At 41.2% G+C, this 23,847-nt stretch overlaps 2 protein-coding genes across 6 annotated transcripts in view; one reads left to right on the top strand and one right to left on the bottom strand.

The window, feature by feature from the left end:
- The window catches only part of LOC106568556 (FSD1-like protein), a 126,212-nt gene extending 112,680 nt beyond the window's left edge, over positions 1 to 13,532 (bottom strand). The window contains exon 1 of one of the 4 annotated variants that reach the window (XM_045692675.2): positions 13,291 to 13,532. In XM_045692675.2, the coding sequence (XP_045548631.1) occupies positions 13,291 to 13,455 (165 nt within the window). In that variant the 5' untranslated portion in view covers positions 13,456 to 13,532. The remainder of the gene's footprint in view (positions 1 to 13,290) is intronic. The other 3 variants (XM_045692674.2, XM_045692677.2, XM_045692676.2) reach the window with 3 other exon arrangements.
- Positions 13,533 to 13,615: 83 nt separating this feature from the next.
- The window catches only part of ift74 (intraflagellar transport 74), a 62,089-nt gene continuing 51,857 nt past the window's right edge, over positions 13,616 to 23,847 (top strand). Inside the window, exons 1-6 of one of the 2 annotated variants that reach the window (XM_082960600.1) lie at positions 13,616 to 13,748; positions 14,002 to 14,154; positions 18,662 to 18,797; positions 23,393 to 23,441; positions 23,516 to 23,614; positions 23,773 to 23,833. In XM_082960600.1, coding sequence (XP_082816726.1) covers positions 14,035 to 14,154; positions 18,662 to 18,797; positions 23,393 to 23,441; positions 23,516 to 23,614; positions 23,773 to 23,833 — 465 coding nt within the window. In that variant the 5' untranslated portion in view covers positions 13,616 to 13,748; positions 14,002 to 14,034. Of the gene's footprint in view, positions 13,749 to 13,986; positions 14,155 to 18,661; positions 18,798 to 23,392; positions 23,442 to 23,515; positions 23,615 to 23,772; positions 23,834 to 23,847 lie in introns of both variants that reach the window. The other variant, XM_082960601.1, reaches the window with a different exon arrangement.

Raw genomic sequence — 23,847 nt, 5'->3', positions numbered from 1 at the left:
TAAAAAGGCACATGACAGCCTGCTTGGAGTTTGCCAAAAGGCACCTAAAGACTCTCAGACTATGAGAAATAAGATTCTCTGGTCTGATGATACCAAAATTGAACTATTTGGCCTGAATGCCAAGTGTCACGTCTGGAGGAAACCTGGCACCATCTCTACGGTGAAGCATAGTGGTGGCAGCATCATGCTATGGGGATGTTTTTCAGCAGCAGGGACTGGGAGAGTAATAAGGATCAAGGCAAAGATGAACGAAGCAAAGTACAGAGAGAGCCTTGATGAAAACCTGCTCCAGAGCACTCAGGACCTCAGACTGGGGCGAAGGTTCACCTTCCAGCAGGACAACGACCCTAAGCACACAGCCAAGACAACGCAGGAGTGGCTTCGGGACAAGTCTCTGAATGTCCTTGAGTGGCCCAGCCAGAGCCTGGACTTGAACCTGATTGAACATCTCTGGAGAGACCTGAAAATAGCTGTGCAGCGACGCTCCCCATCCAACCTGACAGAGCTTGAGAGGATCTGCAGAGAAAAATGGGAGAAACTCCCCAAATACAGGTGTATCAAGCTTGTAGCGTCATACCCAAGAAGACTCGAGGCTGTAATCACTGCCAAAGGTGCTTCAACAAAGTACTGAGTAAAGGGTCTGAATACTTATGTAAATGAATTATTTCAGTGTTTTATTTTTAATACATTTGAATAGATTTCTAAAAATCTGTTTTTATTTTGTCATTATGGGGTATTGTGATGTCATTATGGGGTATTGTGATGTCATTATGTGGTATTGTGATGTCATTATGGGGTATTGTGATGTCATTACGGGGTATTGTGTGTAGATGGATGAGGACATTTTAGAATAAGGCTGTTACGTGACAAAATATGTAGAAAGTCAAGGGGTCTGAATACTTTCCGAATACACTGTATTATGTAGTATATGTAAAGACAAGATTAAATCAAGAATAGTGTGATGGATGACAAGATTAGCCTATCACTTGTGAATGATGCGCAGCTTGCCTTTTTTTGGGACTTTTTCAAATCATAGTCCCACACCTCATGTTTAGTCAGTTAAGAACAAATTATTATTTACAATGACGGCCTACCAAAAGGCAAAAGGCCTCCTGCTGGGATTAAAAATAAAAAATATAGGACAAAACACACATCACAACAAGAGAGACAACACAACACTACATAAAGAGAGACCTAAGACAACAACATAGCATGGCAGCAACACATGACAACACAACATGACAACAACATGGTAGCAACACAAAATAATAAAAAAAAATGGTACAAACATTATTGGGCACAGACAACAGCACAAAGGGCAAGAAGGTAGAGACAAATCAGCCACAACTGTCAGTAAGAGTGTCCATGATGGAGTCTTTGAATGAAGAGATTGAGATAAAACTGTCCAGTTTGAGTGTTTGTTGCAGCTCGTTCCAGTTGCTAGCTGAAGCGAACTGAAAAGAGGAGCGACCCAGGGATGGGATGTGTGTGCTTTGGGGTCCTTTAACAAAATGTGACTGGCAGAACGGGCGTTGTATGTGGAGGATGAGGGCTGCAGTAGATATCTCAGATAGGGGGGAGTGAGGCCTAAGAGGGTTTTATAATTTTTTTATTTTAACTAGGCAAGTCAGTTAAGAACAAATTGTTATTTACAATGATGGCCTAGGAATAGTGGGTTAACTGCCCAACCAGTGGCTCTTGCGACAGGTAAACAGAGATGACCAGTTTACAGAGGAGTATAGAGTGCAGCGATGTGTCCTATAAGGAGCATTAGTGGCAAATCTGATTGCCGAATGGTAAAGAACATCTAGCAGCTCGAGAGCACCCTTACCTGCCGATCTATAAATTACATCTCCGTAATCTAGCATGGGCAGGATGGTCATCTGAATCAGGGTTAGTTTGTCAGCTGGGGTGAAAGAGGAGCGATTACGATAGAGGAAGAAACCAAGTCTAGATTTAACTTTAGCCTGCAGCTTTGATATGTGCTGAGAGAAGGACAGTGTACAGTCTAGCCATACTCCCAAGTACTTGTATGAGGTGACTACCTCAAGCTCTAAACCCTCAGAGGTAGTAATCACACATGAGATGGGCATTCTTCTTACCAAACCACATGACCTTTGTTTTGGAGGTGTTCAGAACAAGGTTAAGGGCAGAGAAAGCTTGTTGGACACCAGGAAAGCTTTGTTGTAGAGCATTTAACACAATATCCGGGTAGGGGCCAGCTGAGTATAAGACTGTATCATCTGCATATAAATGGATGAGAGAGTTTCCTACTGCCTGAGCTATGTTGTTGATGTAAATTAGCCTAGCCCATAGTCCTATATGTTTAATAAGGTTAGTAGTCCAAAGTCCTAATATGTTTAATAAGGTTAGTAGTCCATAGTCCTATATGTTTAATAAGGTTAGTATCAGACCTCATGTAGCCTAGCCCATAGTCCTATATGTTTAATAAGGTTAGTAGTCCATAGTCCTATATGTTTAAAAAGGTTAGTAGCCCATAGTCCTATATGTTTTAATAAGGTTAGTAGTCCATAGTCCTATATGTTTTAATAAGGTTAGTAGTCCATAGCCCTATATGTTTTAATAAGGTTAGTAGCCCATAGTCCTAATATGTTTAATAAGGTTAGTAGTCCAAAGTCCTAATATGTGTAATAACGTTAGTAGTCCATAGTCCTATATGTTTAATAAGGTTAGTATCAGACCTCATGTAGCCTAGCCCATAGTCCTATATGTTTAATAAGGTTAGTAGTCCATAGTCCTATATGTTTAATAAGGTTAGTATCAGAGCTCATGTAGCCTAGCCCATAGTCCTATATGTTTAATAAGGTTAGTAGTCCATAGTCCTATATGTTTTAATAAGGTTAGTAGTCCATAGTCCTATATGTTTTAATAAGGTTAGTAGTCCATAGTCCTATATGTTTTAATCAGGTTAGTATCACCCCTCATGTATCCTAGCCCATAGTCCTATATGTTTTAATAAGGTTAGTATCACCCCTCATGTATCCTAGCCCATAGTCCTATATGTTTTAGTAAGGTTAGTACCAGTTGAACAGTGACTCCTCGACACAGTGGGTGCTAAGAAGCGACCTTTGCCTCCCGAGCACATTGGGGAGTTGCAGCAATGAGACAAGAGCGAAAGTAGGACAATAAAGGCAGTAAAAATGTTAATAAATTATAATATTCAGCTCAAGGGCACAACGGCCACTGGCCGCAAAAAAGGTCCTCGATTTCTTTTAGGGGGGCATTACGGCCAAACAAAGAGGATGTCGCATGGGAAATGTAAGGCTTATTATCAAGTGCTTGTCAAATTGTGAATGAGTGACTGATGAAGTGTGTACAGCCTGCACAAAAAAAAAACAAAGCAGAGATCATGTCTTTCAAAATACGTTTTTTCCAAATCATCATTAGACTCGCATCATGCAGCCTTAGAATGTATTAAACATCAACACATATAACCCAACGTTTATAGAACAACTAAAGTTGAATAAATTACTCTAAATGAAGCATATAGGAGGACCTGTTTCTCTATTAACCGCTTAACACAGAATAGCAACATGTTCACACTTCCTCAAATCACTTGGAGAAAATATCCTTTCTATTTTATTCAGCTTTGTTCAATTTTATTATTTATACTATAATATAATACCTTGGAATTCTAAGCAAATCTTGTCTGCTAAATGAACTAGTGTAGTCCACAGCCATATGGCACAGCCACATCAGGACCTGCTAAATGAACTAGTGTAGCCTACAGCCATATGGCACAGCCACATCAGGACCTGCTAAATGAACTAGTGTAGTCCACAGCCATATGGCACAGCCACATCAGGACCTAACATAAGGACAATTCAGAGGATGCTATTCTGTTCTTCTGAAATAGACTACATTTTCTTCTTAACATGTTTCTTTAGACTTGTCTAAAATAAATAATGGATTTATTGTGAAGGTGGAGGCTATATTAAATGGATTTATTCGACTTTTTAAAATGTAGATGTCCAAGAGGTCTGCATCAGTGGTTTGTAAGCTATGTGTGGAAGCCAGGAGATGCTAAATGTGTTTATGTTAATTAACGGCTAATTACCGTGAGACCGGCCAGTTATTCGCTTAACAATCAACGGCTGACTAAATGTAGAAGTGTCAGTCAGAATCCACATAGAGAAGTAGTCCAACCATCAGTTTACCAGACTACTGTGATTCAACACACAACTACTAAACGTATTATCATGTACCAAGTATAACACCTAGGTCTAGACCCCCTCGTTCACGGTTTTGTCCATATAGATTAAAGAACCAAAATGGCCTCTCAGTTTGAGATTTAGAGTGAGAGACAGAGACAATGTATGAGACAATCTCTACTATGGCAGGCAGCTTCAGGCTTTTCCAGACAGACTGCCATTTTCAGGATCAACCACACCTGGTAATGACTCCAGTGCCACTACTGATCTAAACCGTCTCGGTGCTGTGTGTGTGTAGAGCACTAAACCGTCTCGGTGCTGTGTGTTCAGAGCACTAAACCGTCTCGGTGCTGTGTGTGTTCAGAGCACTAAACCGTCTCGGTGCTGTATGTTCAGAGAAACTAAACCGTCTCGGTGCTGTGTGTTCAGAGCGCTAAACTGTCTGAGTCATATTCAGTAGCTCACATCATTCACAATCACCTAAAAGCCCATCTCCCTAAAGGCTGGTTGTGAATGGCCTACATAATAGGCCACACTGAAACTGGCACCAACACTGAATCTGGCACCAACACAGTGCCTGTCTCTATATATAGGGAATAGGGTTCCATAGGGCTCTGGTCTAAAGTAGTGCACTATATAGGGAATAGGGTTCTATAGGGCTCTGGTCTAAAGTAGTGCACTATATAGGGAATAGGGTTCCATAGGGCTCTGGTCTAAAGTAGTGCACTATATAGGGAATAGGGTTCCATAGGGCTCTGGTCTAAAGTAGTGCACTATATAGGGAATAGGCTTCCATATGGCTCTGGTCTAAAGTAGTGCACTATATCGGGAATAGGCTTCCATAGGGCTCTGGTCTAAAGTAGTTTCCACATCTAGTGGAAAGCCTTCCCAGAAGAGTGGAGGCTGTTATAGCAGCAATGTTCCAACATCTAGTGGAAAGCCTTCCCAGAAGAGTGGAGGCTGTTATAGCAGCAATGTTCCAACATCTAGTGGAAAGCCTTCCCAGAAGAGTGGAGGCTGTTATAGCAGCAAAGGGGGACCAACTCCATATTAATGCCCATGATTATGGAATGAGATGTTGGACGAGCAGCTGTCCACATACAGTACATGACCAAAACTATCTACAATCCAAATGGTTTAATACCACAATATAAAAAAATTACTATGTACATGTGTGTAGTGTGTGTGTGCGCCTGTGTGTGTGTGTGTGTGTGTGTGTGTGTGTGTGTGTGTGTGTATGTAGTGTGTGTGTGCGGCTGTGTGTGTGTGTCTTCACAATCTGCGTTGTTCCATAAGGTGTAGTTTTCTGTTTTTTTGTAATTTTATTTTACTACTTGCTTGAGTTACTTGATGTGGAATAGAGTTCCATGTAGTCAAGGCTCTATGTAGTACTGTGCGTTTCCCCAGAGTCTGTTCTGGACTCGAGGACTGTAAAGAGACCCCCTAGTGGCTTGTCATGCGAGGGGGGTAATACATGGGTGTCTGAGCTGTGCACTAGCCGTTTAAACACAGACAGCTCGGTGCTTTCAACATGTCACAATAAAAGACATGTAGTGATGCAGTCAAATCTCTCCTCTTACTTTGAGCCAAGAGAGATTAGCATGAACTCTGCATGTCAACACAAGCAGACAAAAGACCCAACACCAGCTAATTCTCTTCATTAGGAGACCCGTCACCCTCCTCTGTCAATTGAATTAGTGTACAGTGTCAATATTGCCTACAGTATTGACTACAGTACAGCCTACACAGTAAGTGAGAGGACCGCGATGGAAATAGAGATGGAGGCTTTGTTGACATTGTTTCCGATGCGGGACAGACAAACAGCAAGGTTTATTCAACCCATCACTGTTGGAAATCAAATACCAAGCTAGAAGAAATAGATTGTTAAAATGTCTTATTGCTTATTGACATTGGTCGCATGTTGTGTTTGTTTGTTAGCTCAGGGTTAACAAATGCTGTGTGTGACCAGTCTATCCTGGGGCTAAGAAAAACACAGTGGGAAAAGGCCTATTGTGGTCTGTCCTCAAGTCATTTGAAAATGTCTTGCTCTCTGTTCGTTAGTGACGTATGTTGTAGTGTACATGATGCTTGCTGACCTATATGTTGTACACTAAAGTATCAAAATCACCAATTTACTGGAGATTTGGTAAAGGTTTGTACTACAGTAGTTCCAATTTAATACCATCAAGATGGATTTGATTTGGATTGATATTTGAATGTGCATCAGGTAACATTTTCTAAAAAAAAAAACTAAATACCAGGCTATACAACACACACCTAAATACCAGGCTATACAACACACACCTAAATACCAGGCTATACAACACACACCTAAATACCAGGCTATACATCAAACAGAAAATACCTAAATACCAGGCTATACATCAAACAGAAAATACCTCAATACCAGGCTATACATCACACACCTCAATACCAGGCTATACATCACACACCTCAATACCAGGCTATACAACACACACCTCAATACCAGGCTATACATCACACACCTCAATACCAGGCTATACATCACACACCTCAATACCAGGCTATACAACACACACCTCAATACCAGGCTATACATCACACACCTCAATACCAGGCTATACATCACACACCTCAATACCAGGCTATACATCACACACCTAAATACCAGGCTATACATCACACACCTCAATACCAGGCTATACATCACACACCTCAATACCAGGCTATACATCACACACCTCAATACCAGGCTATACATCACACACCTCAATACCAGGCTATACATCACACACCTCAATACCAGGCTATACATCACACACCTCAATACCAGGCTATACAACACACACCTCAATACCAGGCTATACAACACACACCTAAATACCAGGCTATACATCACACACCTCAATACCAGGCTATACAACACACACCTCAATACCAGGCTATACATCACACACCTCAATACCAGGCTATACATCACACACCTCAATACCAGGCTATACATCACACACCTCAATACCAGGCTATACATCACACACCTCAATACCAGGCTATACATCACACACCTCAATACCAGGCTATACATCACACACCTCAATACCAGGCTATACATCACACACCTCAATACCAGGCTATACATCACACACCTCAATACCAGGCTATACATCACACACCTCAATACCAGGCTATACATCACACACCTAAATACCAGGCTATACAACACACACCTAAATACCAGGCTATACATCAAACAGAAAATACCTCAATACCAGGCTATACATCAAACAGAAAATACCTAAATACCAGGCTATACATCACACACCTCAATACCAGGCTATACAACACACACCTCAATACCAGGCTATACATCACACACCTCAATACCAGGCTATACATCACACACCTCAATACCAGGCTATACATCACACACCTCAATACCAGGCTATACAACACACACCTCAATACCAGGCTATACAACACACACCTAAATACCAGGCTATACATCACACACCTAAATACCAGGCTATACAACACACACCTCAATACCAGGCTATACATCACACACCTCAATACCAGGCTATACATCACACACCTCAATACCAGGCTATACATCACACACCTCAATACCAGGCTATACATCACACACCTCAATACCAGGCTATACATCACACACCTCAATACCAGGCTATACATCACACACCTCAATACCAGGCTATACATCACACACCTCAATACCAGGCTATACATCACACACCTCAATACCAGGCTATACAACACACACCTCAATACCAGGCTATACAACACACACCTAAATACCAGGCTATACAACACACACCTAAATACCAGGCTATACATCAAACAGAAAATACCTCAATACCAGGCTATACATCACACACCTCAATACCAGGCTATACAACACACACCTCAATACCAGGCTATACATCACACACCTCAATACCAGGCTATACAACACACACCTCAATACCAGGCTATACATCACACACCTAAATACCAGGCTATACAACAAACACCTAAATACCAGGCTATACAACACACACCTAAATACCAGGCTATACAACACACACCTAAATACCAGGCTATACAACACACACCTAAATACCAGGCTATACATCAAACAGAAAATACCTAAATACCAGGCTATACATCAAACAGAAAATACCTCAATACCAGGCTATACATCACACACCTCAATACCAGGCTATACATCACACACCTAAATACCAGGCTATACAACACACACCTAAATACCAGGCTATACATCACACACCTCAATACCAGGCTATACATCACACACCTCAATACCAGGCTATACAACACACACCTAAATACCAGGCTATACAACACACACCTCAATACCAGGCTATACAACACACACCTCAATACCAGGCTATACATCACACACCTCAATACCAGGCTATACAACACACACCTCAATACCAGGCTAATCAACAAACACCTAAATACCAGGCTATACAACACACACCTCAATACCAGGCTATACATCACACACCTAAATACCAGGCTATACAACACACACCTAAATACCAGGCTATACAACACACACCTAAATACCAGGCTATACATCAAACAGAAAATACCTAAATACCAGGCTATACATCAAACAGAAAATACCTCAATACCAGGCTATACATCAAACAGAAAATACCTCAATACCAGGCTATACATCACACACCTCAATACCAGGCTATACATCACACACCTCAATACCAGGCTATACATCACACATCTCAATACCAGGCTATACATCACACACCTAAATACCAGGCTATACATCACACACCTAAATACCAGGCTATACAACACACACCTAAATACCAGGCTATACAACACACACCTCAATACCAGGCTATACATCACACACCTCAATACCAGGCTATACAACACACACCTCAATACCAGGCTATACATCACACACCTAAATACCAGGCTATACATCACACACCTCAATACCAGGCTATACATCACACACCTCAATACCAGGCTATACAACACACACCTCAATACCAGGCTATACATCACACACCTCAATACCAGGCTATACATCAAACAGAAAATACCTCAATACCAGGCTATACATCAAACAGAAAATACCTCAATACCAGGCTATACATCACACACCTAAATACCAGGCTATACAACACACACCTCAATACCAGGCTATACATCACACACCTCAATACCAGGCTATACATCACACACCTCAATACCAGGCTATACATCACACACCTCAATACCAGGCTATACATCACACAGGACAAACAGAAATCATAGATAAAATAATCCACTTATTCCAAGGAGCCATTTCCCCAGTTCAGTTTCCACATCCAACTACAGTAATACCAGATATCCACTGTACAATAAGATATACAATATACACTGAGTGTACAAAACATTAGGAACACCTCACTTGTTAAATCCACTTCAATCAGTGTAGATGAAGGGGAGGAGGCAGACAGGTTAAAAGAAGGATTTTTAAGCCTTGAGAAAATGGAGACATGGATTGTGTATGTGTGTCATTCAGAGGGTGAAAGGGCAGCACAAAAGATTGAGGTGCCTTTGAACGGGGTATGGTAGTAGGTGCCAGGTGCACCGGTTTGAGTGTGTCAAGATCTGCAACGTTGCTGAGTGACCATGCTACTGAGCAACACAACATGATTAGGCAGATTGGAGGATTGGCCTTCACTTCTATTTAAAGCTGCTGCATGACACCACAGACTGATGATAATCTTAATGCGCGCATTAGATCGGCTAACCCTACAAAATGTTTTCTGACCTACTACATAGACCCCCATCCACTGGTCCCTAACTCCTAGGCACTACGTAGATGTGAGAGGATTTGACCGTTTGAACAGCACAGTAAGACCTTCAGGCTGGGTTTCTGTACAGCACTTTGAGATATCAGCTGATGAAAGAAGGGCTTTATAAATACATTAGATTCTCTGTACCTTCTAAAAAGGACTGGTGTAATGTTGACCTTAGACTACCCATCCAACCGATAGATAACCCCATGCTAATTGACAACAACTAACTCAGATGAACATGGAGGTTACATAACAATGCTGTAGCAGAAGCTTGTAGGCCTACACATAACAGCAGAAGCTTGTAGGCCTACACATAACAGCAGTGTTACAGCAGAAGCTTGTAGGCCTACACATAACAGCAGTGTTACAGCAGTAGCTTGTAGGCCTACACATAACAGCAGTGTTACAGCAGTAGCTTGTAGGCCTACACATAACAGCAGTGTTACAGCAGTAGCTTATAGGCCTACACATAACAGCAGTGTTACAGCAGTAGCTTGTAGGCCTACACATAACAGCAGTGTTACAGCAGTAGCTTATAGGCCTACACATAACAGCAGTGTTACAGCAGTAGCTTGTAGGCCTACACATAACAGCAGTGTTACAGCAGTAGCTTATAGGCCTACACATAACAGCAGTGTTACAGCAGTAGCTTGTAGGCCTACACATAACAGCAGTGTTACAGCAGTAGCTTGTAGGCCTACACATAACAGCAGTGTTACAGCAGAAGCTTGTAGGCCTACACATAACAGCAGTGTTACAGCAGTAGCTTGTAGGCCTACACATAACAGCAGTGTTACAGCAGTAGCTTGTAGGCCTACACATAACAGCAGTGTTACAGCAGTAGCTTGTAGGCCTACACATAACAGCAGTGTTACAGCAGTAGCTTATAGGCCTACACATAACAGCAGTGTTACAGCAGTAGCTTGTAGGCCTACACATAACAGCAGTGTTACAGCAGAAGCTTGTAGGCCTACACATAACAGCAGTGTTACAGCAGTAGCTTGTAGGCCTACACATAACAGCAGTGTTACAGCAGTAGCTTGTAGGCCTACACATAACAGCAGTGTTACAGCAGTAGCTTGTAGGCCTACACATAACAGCAGTAGCAGATACACGTCAGCTACAAAAGGCATGGGGTTTAACAGGATTTAAAGCTACTCTCAACAAGCTATTTCACAGTAGAGATACACAGCAAAACCCTCTGTGGACATTCCCCAGGGCTGTGTCTGGTACGGCAACATATTTATTCCATATATAGATGCACGGTTTTTGACCTGAACCCATAGTAGTTGTAGGAATTCTCCCCCCCCCCCAAAAAAATGGTGATGTTTTCCTAAATTGAGAAAAATAAAAATGTAGTGGAAAAACAACATGGAATAAGTTATGGAGGTCCTTTGGATGTTTGACGTGTAAGCCTAATTGGCTCTAAAAAAAAAAGAGCAGGTTCTGCAGTACTCAGAAACAGTCTATTAGTCATTTTATGTTGTGAATAGAAATACTATTCATTTGAGATGTGGTTACTACCAGTCAGTAAGTAGTGGACTGGATACTGTAACCACAGCAAAGTCCCTCTGCCTAGGAAACACATGTCAACTCAATGCTGGCCTCAAGCCTGTATCTATTTCAGTAGCATTCTGTTCAACCCAATGGATACTCCACTGTAAAACACTGTTTAGGAGTGATGTCAAAACGTAGGACCCTAAATGACAAAGCTCAAACATGGTCAATTGGTTTTAAAAGTCAAGTGAAAGGTGGTTTGATTCAATTATTATTATTTTTTAAATCTGAAACTAAAATGAATTTCCAGGTGCGTGGCTGTATGAAGTTCCTTTACTGGACACTACTCTCTAGCACTTAACAAAAACAAAACATCGATGAACGACTAACTCAAACCCCAGCCAAATCGAACTGTAATGGTTTCTATTGGATATTGACAATGATTTTTTTTTTTTAATAAATAATACAAAATGGATTAATGTTGTAAAGTCAGAATATGATTGCAAATATACTGTCTGTCTGCTTTCCTGTCTGTCTGAGGTGCTGGCTCACAACTAATGCTGCTGTGCCTTTCAGAATGATGTCACATCTCTCCTCTCTGACCGAGGGTTATAATAGACCTGTACCACTGGTGTGACCTCCCTCTCTCTCTCTCTCCCTCTCTCTCTCCCTCTCCTCTCTGACCGAGGGTTATAATAGACCTGTACCACTGGTGTGACCTCCCTCTCTCTCTCTCTCCCTCTCTCTCTCCCTCTCCTCTCTGACCGAGGGTTATAATAGACCTGTACCACTGGTGTGACCTCTCTCTCTCTCTCTCTCTCTCTCTGACTGTGTAATAGACTTAGAAGAAGCTTAGATTGACAGCACGTGCTAAAGGCTATACTCTCTTTTTCATGTACATCTTTCCTTCTTTCCTCCCTTTTTTTTCCGGTAGAAAGGAGAGGTAGCCATACAGGTCATTTCCTGTGTGATAGTGACACCCTATAGTAATGCTGATAACAAACAGGAAACAAAGAGAAAACGATAAGATTATCCTGTTGCTATAGGCCCTTGACAACAGACTTAAAAGCAATGCGTCTGACATTTCATAACAAATAATGTTTATTTTTTTCAGGATTACTGCAAAAAAATATTGTAATATTCTGAGATGCATGACAAGCTCATGACAGGGTCGTGTAAACACAAATATTGACTTTATAATGCTATGTTTTGTTATTGTTGCAATAACAGACTGTCAGACCTAAAGTGGCAGACAAATAAACAAACAGCCTATAGGACAGGCAAAGCTGTATAATAAAAATACATGAATGACTTTGACACCTACTGTGACTGTCAAAACCACAATAGAAATTAGGAAGTGAATTACTTTACAGAAGTGCACCTATTCAATAACACGATCAATGTCAAACGTGTCAAATCATTGATGGGTAGAGGAGCTGCTGTCCCTGTCACCGGAAAGACGTGTGAATGAATACCAGTCATTGGAGAATAACCAGAAAGAAACATTATATCAGAAAATATCTCGTTTCCAAGTCAACAGATTCTTCATAAGCAACAGAACGAATGTGAACATGTTTCCAGCCCTAAAACATCACGCGTATTGGTGATAAAACAATGACAACGTAATGTTGGACTAATGTTCGTTCTCAGCAAGCTCGTCTCGTTACATTACAACTATCACTTTGACTAACCGTGAAGCTTGAAAGCCGTACACAATGTTGCCAGTATTACGGCATGCACAGCTGACGACCCGAATCATCATCGATATCGGTTCCTAATACACCGGGTACACTTACTTTTTGAGAGTCCATACCGAGGACCGAAACACAAATATAATCAAATCCAATGCATGCAAAGGCAGGCAGGCGAAGTTCTCTCCAAAAGAGGAAGACGATTACCCCACTGGATGGCGGAGCATAGTGCACGTACATGCGCAGTAGTTTTTTAACCCTCGCCCTCATAAATTAGAGGCAAAACCCCCCTGTCAAAATGTAGACTTGTTGCGCCCTCCACTGGACTAAAGAAGGATGTGTTAGATGTGTTAGTAAACGTTCATAAGACAGTGGTCACGGAGGGCTGGGTTCTGCAGAGGGATTCCACTTCTCAGAGATTTCCCCCCGAAGTCTCGCGGTAACGGGCGGTTGCTGTGGTAACGTCAAAAAGAAGTGTACTGCTAGCTTGCTTGCTACAACAAAAATACAAAACATTTACAGTCAGTCATATTGAGCGGTTTGACACCTATACAAAACACGAGGTAAGTTGGTACACTTATATTATGCATTGTAGTTACCTTGAAATTGTCGAGACAAGAGTCAACGGTTTCATTAGCAAACTAGCTAGCAACATCCAGCTAACATTAGCCTAGCTAGCTAACACGTTACTAGTAACTTTAGTTAACTAACGGTACTACGCTCGGAAATTCACCACGCCTCTGTTTAGTTTAGCTTTGCTAACGTTACTCCAGGCAGTTGCTTGTCGTTGAAAGACGACAGATTTTTCTCCTGCAGGATTTTGTGGAGAGGAGAGAAACCAGTGAAGAGATGGCGAGCCAGAGGCCACCGTCAGGTAGACCGATGAGCCGGGGGTCTCTAGTACCGGGGACTGGGAGACCTCCAACTGCCACCAGACCTCCACCCACAGCCATTAGGGTCGGAACTGGGGTAAAGTTTTCTTGCGGATCCCTGACTAACTATCATCACCATTTACACACCTTCTGTAGCGTATGGACATACAGTACAGTTCCTAATTTTATTTTTAATTTTACCTTTTATTTAACTAGGCAAGTCAGTTAAGAACAAAGTCTACACACCCCATTTTTCTGGCTTAAAATTAAATCTAAAACGGGATTAAAATTGAAAATGTTTCCCTACAGATCTACACATCCTGCACCACATTTTCAAAGTAAAAGAAAAAGTAGAGAATATGTCCTTAAAAATAAATAAACAAAGATATCTTCACACCCCAGAGGTAATACTTGGTGCAAGCACCATTGGCAGAAAATACAGCTGGAAAACACTTTGAATACAATCCTACCAACTCTGGACAACTTCAATGGCAACATATATCCATTGTTGTTGTCAGATTTTCTCAAGCTTATTGAGAAAATTAGTTGAGAATCATTGATGGACAGCAATATTCAAGCCTTGTTTCTGATTTTCAAACAGATTTATTACTATGCACTCGGGGCTCCCGAGAGGTGCAGCGGTCTAAGACACTGCATCTCAGTACAAGAGGCATCATTGCAGTACCTGGTTTGAATCCAGGCTGCATCGTATCCGTGATTGGGAGTCCCATAGGGCAGCGCACAATTGGCCCAGCGTCGTACGAGTTTGGCCGGGGCAGGCCGCCATTGTAAATAAGAATTTGTTCTCAACTGACTAGTTTTTTATATATATATTTATTTATTTATTTATTTCTTATTAATAATTTTTTTTAATCGGGAAAATATTCAGACCCCTTGACTTTCCCACATTTTGTTACATTACAGCCGTATTCTAAAAGGGATTAATTAAAACATGTTCCTCATCAAACGACACACAATACCCCATAACGACATCACAATACCCCATAACGACATCACAATACCCCATAACGACATCACAATACCCCATAACGACATCACAATACCCCATAATGACATCACAATAACCCATAATGACATCACAATACCCATATTGACAAAGAGAAAACAGGTTCTTCAAATTGTACATAAGTATTCAGACCCATTGCTATGACACTTGAAATTAAGCTCAGGTGCTTCCTGTTTCCATTGATCATCCTTGAGATGTTTCTACAACTTGATTGGAGTCCACTTGTGGTAAATTCAATAGATTTGACATGATTTGGAAAGGCACACACCTGTCTATATAAGGTTCCACAGTTGATATTGCATGTCAGAGCAAAAACCAAGCCATGAGCTCTGAGACAGGATTGTGTCGAGGCATGATCAGGAGAAGGGTACCAAAAATAATTCTGCAGCATCGAAGGTCCGCAAGAACACAGTGGCCTCCATCATTCTTAAATGGTAGAAGTTTGGAACCACCAAGACTCTTCCTAGAGCTGGCCGCCCAACCAAACTGAGCAATCAGGGGGAGAAGGGCCTTGGTCAGGGAGGTGACCAAGAACCCGATGGTCTCTCTGACAGAGTTCCATAGTTCCTCTGTGGAGATGGGAGAATCTTCCAGAAGGACAATCATCTCTGCAGCACTCCACCAAGCAGGCCTTTATGGTAGAGTGGCCAGACGGAAGCCACTCCTCCGTAAAAGGCACACGACAGCCCGCTTGGAGTTTGCCAAAAGGCACCTAAAGGACTCTCAGACCATGAGAAACAAGTTTATCTGGTCTGATGAAACCAAGATTGAACTCTTTGGCCTGAATGCCAAGCATCACGTCTGGAGGAAACCTGGCCCCATCCCTACCGTGAAGCATGTTGGTGGCAGCATCGTGGTGGAGGGATGTTATTCAGAGGCAGGGACTGGGAGACTAGTCAGGATCAAGGGAAAGATTCACGGAGCAAAGTACAGAGAGATCCTTGATGAAAACCTGCTCCAGAGCGCTCAGGACCTCAGACTGGGGCGACCCTAAGCACGCAGCCAAGAAAACACAGGAGTTTGTTCTTGAGTGGCCCAGCCAGAGCCTGGACTTGAACCTGATTGAACATCTCTGGAGAGACCTGAAAATAGCTGTGCAGCAATGCTCCCCATCCAACCTGACATAGCTTGAGAGGATCTGCAGAGAAGAATGGGAGAAACTCCCCAAATACAGGTGTGCCAAGCTTGTAGCATCATACCCAAGAAGACTCGAGGCTCTAATCGCTACCAAAGGTGCTTCAACAAAGTACTGAGTAAAGAGTCTGAATAGTTTTAATTTAGTTTACAGCTGTAACTGCTGCCGAAGGTGCTTCCACCAACTATTAACTCGTTTGAAAACATACAGTGGCTTGGGAAAGTATTCACCCCCTTTGTTTTTTTCCCTATTTTGTTGCCTTACAACCTGGAATTAAAATAGATTTTTTGGGGGGGTTTGTATCATTTGATTTACACAACATGCCCACCACTTTGAAGATGCAAAATATTTTTTATTGTGAAACAAACAAGAAATAAGACAAAAAAATGAAAACTTGAGCGTGCATAACTATTCAACCCCTCAAAGTCAATAACTTGTAGAGCCACCTTTTGCAGCAATTACAGCTGCAAGTCTCTTGGGGTATGTCTCTATAAGCTTGGCAAATCTAGCCACGGGGATTTTAGCCCGTTCTTCAAGGCAAAACTGCTCCAGCTCCTTCGAGTTGTTGGATGGGTTCTGCTGGTGTACAGCAATTTTTAAGACATACCACAGATTCTCAAATGGATTGAGGTCTGGACTTTGACTAGGCCATTCCAAGACATTTAAACGTTTCCCCTTAAACCACTCGAGTGTTGCTTTAGCAGTATGCTTAGGTTCATTGTCCTGCTGGAAGCTGAACCTTTGTCCCAGTCTCAAATCTCTGGAAGACTGAAACAGGTTTCCCTCAAGAATTTCCCTGTATTTAGCGCCATCCATCATTCCTTCAATTTGGACCAGTTTCCCAGTCCCTGCTGATGAAAAACATCCCCACAGCAATGATGCTGCCGCCACAATACTTCACTGTGTGGACGATGCTCTCGGGTTGATGAGAGGTTTTGGGTTTGTGCCAGACATAGTGTTTTCCTTGATGACCAAAAAGCTCAATTCCATATGTTTGGGGAGTCTCCCACATGCCTTTTGGCGAACACCAAACATGTTTTTTTTTCTGGACACTCTTCCATAAAGCCCAGCTCTGTGGAGTGTACGGCTTAAAGTGGTCCTATGGACAGATACTCCAATCTCCGCTGTGGAGCTTTGCAGCTCCTTCAGGGTTATCTTTGGTCTCTTTGTTGCCTCTCTGATTAATGCCCTCCTTGCCTGGTCCGTGAGTTTTGGTGGGCGGCCCTCTCTTGGCAGGTTTGTTGTGGTGCCATATTCTTTCCAATTTTTAATAATGGATTTAATGGTGTTTTGTGGGATGTTCAAAGTTTCTGATATTGTTTTATAACCCAACCCTGATCTGTACTTCTCCACAACTTTGTCCCTGACCTGTTTGGAGAGATCCTTGTTCTTCATGGTGCTGCTTGCTTGGTGGTGCCCCTTGCTTAGTGGTGTTGCAGACTCTGGGGCCTTTCAGAACAGGTGTATATATACTGAGATCATGTGACAGATCATGTGACACTTAGATTGCACACAGGTGGACTTTATTATGTGACTTCCGAAGGTAATTGGTTGCACCAGATCTTATTTAGGGGCTTCATAGCAAAGGGGGTGAATACATATACACACACCACTTTTACTTTAAAATTATTATTTTTTGTATAATTTTTTTTTAAACAAGTAAAAATGTTTCATTTCACTACACCAATTTGGACTATTTTGTGCATGTCCGTTATATTAAATCCAAATAAAAATCAATTTAAATTACAGGTTGTAATACAACAAAATAGGAAAACTGCCAAGGGGGATGAATACTTTTCCAAGGCGCTGTACGCATTCAAGACATCTTTGTTTAAAAAAATATATATTTTATTAATTTTGAAAATGTTCTATACTTTTTCCTTCACTTTGAAAATGTGGAGCAGGTTGTGAAGATCAGAAGAAGAAAAAAAGTTATCCTTTTTAGATTTCAATTTAAGGCAGGAAAATGTGACAATTGCAAGGGGTGTGTAGACTTTCACATGGCACTGTAGCAGCGTTCTCCCTAAAGAATGTAAGAGGGGGGCTGCTCCACCTTGTGGACTGGCTGCGCCACTGTTTAAACTTCATCTGTTATCATTTAAAGCCATTTGTTGCTCTAGATTGCAAGGAAATGGCAGTTACAGGTGTTAAAAAAAAATCAAATATCTCTTGAGTCCAAGGGGAATCATGGCCCAACTTCAGGCCTACCCCTCCCCCCGCTGTACTTAGCAGTACCACCTTGTTAAAAAAATCCTGGGAGAACCCTGTGTAGCTATATGCTTAGAGATGATTTAAAGTAGATAGGTAATTCTTACCAAGACATTATTATGTATGCTAGCTATTTAAAATCCTTTATAAATTGTATCTCCTTTCCAGTTCGTTTTAAAGTGGAATCTAAGCAGCATTTGTAGTTGAATAATGTCCTGTGTGTGTAATGTGTAGATTGTTCCGGGTACTGGGCGTCCTGGAACCAGAGGAGGAGCCCTGGGGACCCCTGGTGTTCTCTCTGCTCAAATTAAAGTGGCCGACCGGCCAGTCACCCAGCAGGGCCTGAGCGGCATGAAGACTGGCATGAAGGGTACAGTATTATTATATACCTGTATTATACACCCGTATTATTCACCTGTATTATACACCTGTATTATTGACCTGTATTATACACCCGTATTATTCACCTGTATTATACACCTGTATTATACACCCGTATTATTGGCCCGTATTATACACCCGTATTATACACCCGTATTATACACCCGTATTATACACCCGTATTATACACCTGTATTATTGACCCGTATTATACACCTGTATTATTGACCCGTATTATACACCTGTATTATACACCCATATTATTGACCTGTATTATTGACCTGTATTATTCACCCGTATTATTGACCTGTATTATTCACCCGTATTATTGACCTGTATTATTCACCCGTATTATTGACCCGTATTATACACCCGTATTATACACCTGTATTATACACCCGTAGCATTCACCCGTAGCATTCACCTGTATTATACACCCGTATTATTCACCCGTAGCATTCACCTGTATTATACACCTGTATTATACACCCGTATTATTGACCTGTATTATACACCTGTATTATTGACCTGTATTATTCACCCGTATTATTGACCTGTATTATACACCCGTATTATACACCTGTATTATTCACCCGTAGCATTCACCTGTATTATACACCTGTATTATACACCCGTAGCATTCACCTGTATTATACACCTGTATTATACACCTGTATTATACACCTGTATTATTCACCCGTATTATACACCCGTATTATTCACTCGTATTATACACTCGTATTATACACCCGTATTATACACCCGTATTATACACCTGTATTATTCACCCGTAGCATTCACCCGTATTATTGACCTGTATTATACACCTGTATTATACACCCGTAGCAATCACCTGTATTATTGACCTGTATTATACACCTGTATTATTCACCCGTAGCATTCACCTGTATTATTGACCTGTATTATACACCTGTATTATTGACCCGTATTATACACCCGTATTATACACCCGTATTATACACCCGTATTATACACCTGTATTATTCACCCGTAGCATTCACCCGTAGCATTCACCTGTATTATACACCCTTATTATACACCTGTATTATTCACCCGTATTATACACCCGTATTATACACCCGTATTATACACCTGTATTATACACCTGTATTATACACCCATAGCATTCACCCGTAGCATTCACCTGTATTATACACCCGTATTATTGACCCGTATTATTGACCTGTATTATTCACCCGTAGCATTCACCCATATTATACACCCGTATTATACACCCGTATTATACACCCATAGCATTCACCTGTATTATTGACCTGTATTATTCACCTGTATTATTCACCCGTATTATTCACCCGTAGCATTCACCCGTAGCATTCACCCGTAGCATTCACCCGAATTATACACCCGTATTATACTCCCGTATTATTCACCCGTAGCATTCACCCGTAGCATTCACCCGTATTATACACCCGTATTATACACCCGTAGCATTCACCTGTATTATTGACCTGTATTATACACCCGTATTATTTACCTGTATTATTCACCCGTAGCATTCACCCGTAGCATTCACCCGTAGCATTCACCCGTAGCATTCACCCGTATTATACACCCGTATTATTCACCTGTATTATACACCCGTATTATTGACCTGTATTATTCACCCGTAGCATTCACCCGTATTATACACCCGTATTATACACCCGTATTATACACCCGTATAAAACACCTGTATTATACACCCATATTATTGACCTGTATTATTCACCCGTATTATTGACCTGTATTATACACCCGTATTATTGACCTGTATTATACACCCGTATTATTGACCTGTATTATACACCCGTATTATTGACCTGTATTATTGACCTGTATTATACACCCGTATTATTGACCTGTATTATACACCCGTATTATTGACCTGTATTATACACCCGTATTATTGACCTGTATTATAAACCTGTATTATTGACCTGTATTATTGACCTGTATTATAAACCTGTATTAATCACCCGTTATTTTGACCTGGATTATTCACCCGTATTATTCACCCGTATTATTGACCTGTATTATACACCCGTATTATTGACCTGTATTATAAACCTGTATTATTCACCCGTACTATACACCTGTGTTATACACCCGTATTATTGACCTGTATTATACACCCGTATTATTGACCTGTATTATACACCCGTAGTATACACCCGTATTATTGACCTGTATTATACACCCGTATTATACACCCGTATTATACACCCGTATTATACTCCCGTATTATACTCCCGTATTATTGACCTGTATTATACACCCGTATTATTCACCCGTAGCATTCACCCATATTATACACCCGTATTATACACCCGTATTATACACCCGTATTATACACCCGTATTATACACCCATAGCATTCACCTGTATTATTGACCTGTATTATTCACCCGTAGCATTCACCCGTAGCATTCACCCGTAGCATTCACCCGAATTATACACCCGTATTATACACCCATATTATACACCCGTATTATTGACCTGTATTATACTCCCGTATTATTCACCCGTAGCATTCACCCGTATTATACACCCGTATTATACACCCGTAGCATTCACCTGTATTATTGACCTGTATTATACACCCGTATTATTCACCCGTAGCATTCACCCGTAGCATTCACCCGTAGCATTCACCCGTATTATACACCCGTATTATTCACCCGTATTATACACCCGTATTATTGACCTGTATTATTCACCCGTAGCATTCACCCGTATTATACACCCGTATTATACACCCGTATTATACACCTGTATTCACCCGTATTATACACCTGTATTATACACCCGTATTATACACCCGTATAAAACACCTGTATTATACACCCATATTATTGACCTGTATTATTCACCCGTATTATTGACCTGTATTATACACCCGTATTATTGACCTGTATTATACACCCGTATTATTGACCTGTATTATACACCCGTATTATTGACCTGTATTATTGACCTGTATTATACACCTGTATTATTGACCTGTATTATACACCCGTATTATTGACCTGTATTATACACCCGTATTATTGATCTGTATTATAAACCTGTATTATTGACCTGTATTATTGACCTGTATTATAAACCTGTATTAATCACCCGTTATTTTGACCTGGATTATTCACCCGTATTATTCACCCGTATTATTGACCTGTATTATACACCCGTATTATTGACCTGTATTATAAACCTGTATTATTCACCCGTACTATACACCTGTGTTATACACCCGTATTATTCACCTGTATTATTCACCCGTATTATACACCTGTTTTATACACCCGTATTATTCACCCGTATTATTCACCCGTATTATACACCCGTATTATACACCCGTATTATACACCCGTATTATACACCCGTATTATTGACCTGTATTATACACCCGTATTATTGACCTGTATTATACACCCGTAGTATACACCCGTATTATTGACCTGTATTATACTCCCGTATTATACACCTGTATTATTGACCTGTATTATTCACCCGTATTATACACCCGTATTATACACCTGTTATTCACCCGTATTATACACCCGTATTATACGCCTGTATTATTCACCCGTATTATACGCCTGTATTATTCACCCGTATTATACGCCCGTATTATTGACCTGTATTATACACCTGTATTATTGACCTGTATTATAAACCCGTATTATACACCCGTATTATTGATCTGTATTATAAACCCGTATTATACACCCGTATTGCACCCCTGTTATATACACTGAGTGTACAAAACATTATATTGTGTTGCACCCCCTTTTGCCCTCAAAACAGCCTCAGTTCCACAGGGACGCTGGCCCATGTTGACTAAAAGATGTTCCCACAGCTGTGTGAAGCTGGCTGGATGTCCTTTGGGTGATGGACCATTCTGGTTACACAGGGAACTGTTGAGTGTGGAAAAACCCAGCAACGTTGCAGTTCTTGACACACACAAACCGGTGTCCCTGGCACCTACTACCATACCCCGTTCAAAGGCACTTCAATATTTTGTCTTGCCCGTTCACCCTCTGAATGGCACACATACACAATCCATGTCTCAAGGCTTAAAAATCCTTCTTTAACCATGTCTCCTCCCCTTCATCTACACTGATTGAAATGGATTTAACAAGTGACATCAATAAGGGATCATAGCTTTCACCTGGATTCAGCTGAACAGTCTGTATGTCATGGAAAGAGCAGGTGTTCTTAATGTTTTGTACGCTCATTGTATTCACCAGCCATATCTTTCCTCGGACATCAGTCCACGATAATGTGTGGCACACTCCCCAAAATATGTTCTTCGCTTCCTCTCTGGTAAAAATATATATACCTACAACAGTTTAGGACCTCCATATAAAAACACAACTTAATGTGGTGATTTTGGTGTTAAAGTCTTGTCTTACACACAAATGATTTTCTTGTCTGTCATGACATCACTCACTCTCTCACTCACTCACTCACTCACTCACTCACTCACTCACTCACTCACTCACTCACTCACTCACTCACTCAATATCTCACTCTCTCACTCTCTCTCACATTCTCATTTTCCAGGACCTCAGAGGCAGATTCTGGATAAATCCTACTACCTTGGCCTTCTCAGGTAAGGCTGACTAGAACGTAATGAACCAACGTGTCGTATACTGTATCATCATGGTCTTCTATGTGTCTCAACAGGAGTAAGATCAATGAACTGACGACAGAGACCAGCAAACTGCAGAAGGAGATTGACACCTTCAATCAGGAGAACTCTGTTTACCTCTCCTATGAGAAAAGGTAAGGTAATCCGCTTGGAAATACACAATGCACAAATAGGCCTTGTGTTTGTTTTGCTATTGACAACTCAGAGACACCCCTTTTTGGTTCTCATGTTCTCATCATCCGAGGTTTATATGGATGGTCTGTAATGGTCCTGTTGTTTTATCCCCCTGCAGAGCAGAAGGACTTGCTGGTGAACTGAAAGATCTACAGGGACAGCTGGCAGATTACAACATGGTAAAGGGACACAC

This window comes from Salmo salar, chromosome 13 (genome assembly GCF_965601325.2).
Source record: "Salmo salar chromosome 13, fSalSal1, whole genome shotgun sequence".
In the NCBI taxonomy this organism is placed as follows: Eukaryota; Metazoa; Chordata; class Actinopteri; order Salmoniformes; family Salmonidae; genus Salmo; species Salmo salar.
Note: the sequence above shows the minus strand (reverse complement) of the source record. Positions and strands in the feature narration are given on the sequence as shown.